Source organism: Neoarius graeffei, chromosome 28 (genome assembly GCF_027579695.1).
Source record: "Neoarius graeffei isolate fNeoGra1 chromosome 28, fNeoGra1.pri, whole genome shotgun sequence".
Taxonomy (NCBI): Eukaryota; Metazoa; Chordata; class Actinopteri; order Siluriformes; family Ariidae; genus Neoarius; species Neoarius graeffei.
Window position 1 is genome coordinate 692,993 of NC_083596.1, and position 5,032 is coordinate 698,024.

The window sequence follows — 5,032 nt, forward strand, 5'->3', positions numbered from 1 at the left end:
GCGGGCGAGGCGGAAGTGGTTGATGGTGGAGCAGAGGGAAAGCGCTCCGGGAGACAGAAGCGCTTCAGTCCCGCTTTACTGAACACAGCGAGTTTCATCCCTGCTCCCAGCCGGAGGTCTGAGCCGGAGGTGTGAGCGGGTCTGTGAGGAGGTGTGAGCGGGTCTGTGAGGAGGTGTGAGCGGGTCTGTGAGCGGGTCTGTGCTGAAGATGCCGAAGAATAAAGGTGAGCGCGGGGGGGGGGGTGCGAGCTAACAGGCTGAAGCAGCAGCGCGTGACCCTTCAACAACCCCGCGCGCGGAGCGGAAGCGGCTCTCCGGACTCGGCCGGGCGGGTTAATGCGGGTCACCGGGGGGAAACACAGCCGGAAACAGCCCGGGGTATTAACTACAGGGGAATAAATACAGCCGGAAACAGCCCGGGGTATTAACTACAGGGGAATAAATACAGCCGGAAACAGCCCGGGGTATTAACTACAGGGGAATAAATACAGCAGGACACAGCCCGGGGTATTAACTACAGGGGAATAAATACAGCAGGACACAGCCCGGGGTATTAACTACAGGGGAATAAATACAGCAGGACACAGAGCGGGGTATTAACTACAGGGGAATAAATACAGCAGGACACAGAGCGGGGTATTAACTACAGGGGAATAAATACAGCAGGACACAGCCCGGGGTATTAACTACAGGGGAATAAATACAGCAGGACACAGAGCGGGGTATTAACTACAGGGGAATAAATACAGCAGGACACAGCCCGGGGTATTAACTACAGGGGAATAAATACAGCAGCACACAGCCCGGGGTATTAACTACAGGGGAATAAATACAGCAGGACACAGAGCGGGGTATTAACTACAGGGGAATAAATACAGCAGGACACAGAGCGGGGTATTAACTACAGGGGAATAAATACAGCAGGACACAGAGCGGGGTATTAACTACAGGGGAATAAATACAGCCGGAAACAGCCCGGGGTATTAACTACAGGGGAATAAATACAGCAGGACACAGCCCGGGGTATTAACTACAGGGGAATAAATACAGCAGGACACAGAGCGGGGTATTAACTACAGGGGAATAAATACAGCAGGACACAGAGCGGGGTATTAACTACAGGGGAATAAATACAGCAGGACACAGCCCGGGGTATTAACTACAGGGGAATAAATACAGCAGGACACAGCCCGGGGTATTAACTACAGGGGAATAAATACAGCAGGACACAGAGCGGGGTATTAACTACAGGGGAATAAATACAGCAGGACACAGAGCGGGGTATTAACTACAGGGGAATAAATACAGCAGGACACAGAGCGGGGTATTAACTACAGGGGAATAAATACAGCAGGACACAGCCCGGGGTATTAACTACAGGGGAATAAATACAGCAGGACACAGAGCGGGGTATTAACTACAGGGGAATAAATACAGCAGGACACAGAGTGGGGTATTAACTACAGGGGAATAAATACAGCAGGACACAGAGCGGGGTATTAACTACAGGGGAATAAATACAGCAGGACACAGAGCGGGGTATTAACTACAGGGGAATAAATACAGCAGGACACAGAGCGGGGTATTAACTACAGGGGAATAAATACAGCAGGACACAGCCCGGGGTATTAACTACAGGGGAATAAATACAGCAGGACACAGAGCGGGGTATTAACTACAGGGGAATAAATACAGCAGGACACAGAGCGGGGTATTAACTACAGGGGAATAAATACAGCAGGACACAGCCCGGGGTATTAACTACAGGGGAATAAATACAGCAGGACACAGCCCGGGGTATTAACTACAGGGGAATAAATACAGCAGGACACAGAGCGGGGTATTAACTACAGGGGAATAAATACAGCAGGACACAGAGCGGGGTATTAACTACAGGGGAATAAATACAGCAGGACACAGAGCGGGGTATTAACTACAGGGGAATAAATACAGCAGGACACAGAGCGGGGTATTAACTACAGGGGAATAAATACAGCAGGACACAGAGCGGGGTATTAACTACAGGGGAATAAATACAGCAGGACACAGAGCGGGGTATTAACTACAGGGGAATAAATACAGCAGGACACAGAGCGGGGTATTAACTACAGGGGAATAAATACAGCAGGACACAGCCCGGGGTATTAACTACAGGGGAATAAATACAGCAGGACACAGAGCGGGGTATTAACTACAGGGGAATAAATACAGCAGGACACAGAGCGGGGTATTAACTACAGGGGAATAAATACAGCAGGACACAGAGCGGGGTATTAACTACAGGGGAATAAATACAGCAGGACACAGAGCGGGGTATTAACTACAGGGGAATAAATACAGCAGGACACAGAGCGGGGTATTAACTACAGGGGAATAAATACAGCAGGACACAGCCCGGGGTATTAACTACAGGGGAATAAATACAGCAGGACACAGAGCGGGGTATTAACTACAGGGGAATAAATACAGCAGGACACAGAGCGGGGTATTAACTACAGGGGAATAAATACAGCCGGAAACAGCCCGGGGTATTAACTACAGGGGAATAAATACAGCAGTACACAGAGCGGGGTATTAACTACAGGGGAATAAATACAGCAGGACACAGAGCGGGGTATTAACTACAGGGGAATAAATACAGCAGGACACAGAGCGGGGTATTAACTACAGGGGAATAAATACAGCAGGACACAGAGCGGGGTATTAACTACAGGGGAATAAATACAGCAGGACACAGCCCGGGGTATTAACTACAGGGGAATAAATACAGCAGGACACAGAGCGGGGTATTAACTACAGGGGAATAAATACAGCAGGACACAGAGCGGGGTATTAACTACAGGGGAATAAATACAGCCGGAAACAGCCCGGGGTATTAACTACAGGGGAATAAATACAGCAGTACACAGAGCGGGGTATTAACTACAGGGGAATAAATACAGCAGGACACAGCCCGGGGTATTAACTACAGGGGAATAAATACAGCAGGACACAGAGCGGGGTATTAACTACAGGGGAATAAATACAGCAGGACACAGCCCGGGGTATTAACTACAGGGGAATAAATACAGCAGGACACAGCCCGGGGTATTAACTACAGGGGAATAAATACAGCAGGACACAGAGCGGGGTATTAACTACAGGGGAATAAATACAGCAGGACACAGAGCGGGGTATTAACTACAGGGGAATAAATACAGCAGGACACAGAGCGGGGTATTAACTACAGGGGAATAAATACAGCAGGACACAGCCCGGGGTATTAACTACAGGGGAATAAATACAGCAGGACACAGCCCGGGGTATTAACTACAGGGGAATAAATACAGCAGGACACAGCCCGGGGTATTAACTACAGGGGAATAAATACAGCAGGACACAGAGCGGGGTATTAACTACAGGGGAATAAATACAGCAGGACACAGAGCGGGGTATTAACTACAGGGGAATAAATACAGCAGGACACAGAGCGGGGTATTAACTACAGGGGAATAAATACAGCAGGACACAGAGCGGGGTATTAACTACAGGGGAATAAATACAGCAGGACACAGAGCGGGGTATTAACTACAGGGGAATAAATACAGCAGGACACAGAGCGGGGTATTAACTACAGGGGAATAAATACAGCAGGACACAGAGCGGGGTATTAACTACAGGGGAATAAATACAGCAGGACACAGCCCGGGGTATTAACTACAGGGGAATAAATACAGCAGGACACAGAGCGGGGTATTAACTACAGGGGAATAAATACAGCAGGACACAGAGCGGGGTATTAACTACAGGGGAATAAATACAGCCGGAAACAGCCCGGGGTATTAACTACAGGGGAATAAATACAGCAGTACACAGAGCGGGGTATTAACTACAGGGGAATAAATACAGCAGGACACAGCCCGGGGTATTAACTACAGGGGAATAAATACAGCAGGACACAGAGCGGGGTATTAACTACAGGGGAATAAATACAGCAGGACACAGCCCGGGGTATTAACTACAGGGGAATAAATACAGCAGGACACAGCCCGGGGTATTAACTACAGGGGAATAAATACAGCAGGACACAGAGCGGGGTATTAACTACAGGGGAATAAATACAGCAGGACACAGAGCGGGGTATTAACTACAGGGGAATAAATACAGCAGGACACAGAGCGGGGTATTAACTACAGGGGAATAAATACAGCAGGACACAGCCCGGGGTATTAACTACAGGGGAATAAATACAGCAGGACACAGCCCGGGGTATTAACTACAGGGGAATAAATACAGCAGGACACAGCCCGGGGTATTAACTACAGGGGAATAAATACAGCAGGACACAGCCCGGGGTATTAACTACAGGGGAATAAATACAGCAGGACACAGAGCGGGGTATTAACTACAGGGGAATAAATACAGCAGGACACAGCCCGGGGTATTAACTACAGGGGAATAAATACAGCAGGACACAGAGCGGGGTATTAACTACAGGGGAATAAATACAGCAGGACACAGAGCGGGGTATTAACTACAGGGGAATAAATACAGCCGGAAACAGCCCGGGGTATTAACTACAGGGGAATAAATACAGCAGGACACAGAGCGGGGTATTAACTACAGGGGAATAAATACAGCAGGACACAGAGCGGGGTATTAACTACAGGGGAATAAATACAGCAGGACACAGAGCGGGGTATTAACTACAGGGGAATAAATACAGCAGGACACAGAGCGGGGTATTAACTACAGGGGAATAAATACAGCCGGAAACAGCCCGGGGTATTAACTACAGGGGAATAAATACAGCAGGACACAGAGCGGGGTATTAACTACAGGGGAATAAATACAGCAGGACACAGAGCGGGGTATTAACTACAGGGGAATAAATACAGCAGGACACAGAGCGGGGTATTAACTACAGGGGAATAAATACAGCAGGACACAGAGCGGGGTATTAACTACAGGGGAATAAATACAGCAGGACACAGCCCGGGGTATTAACTACAGGGGAATAAATACAGCAGGACACAGAGCGGGGTATTAACTA

The 5,032-nt window shown here is 48.6% G+C and overlaps 1 protein-coding gene across 1 annotated transcript in view; it reads left to right on the forward strand.

Moving 5' to 3' along the window:
* The window catches only part of eif1axa (eukaryotic translation initiation factor 1A X-linked a), a 17,813-nt gene continuing 12,781 nt past the window's right edge, over positions 1-5,032 (forward strand). Inside the window, exon 1 of the mRNA XM_060912213.1 lies at positions 1-224. Coding sequence (XP_060768196.1) covers positions 209-224 — 16 coding nt within the window. The 5' untranslated portion in view covers positions 1-208. The remainder of the gene's footprint in view (positions 225-5,032) is intronic.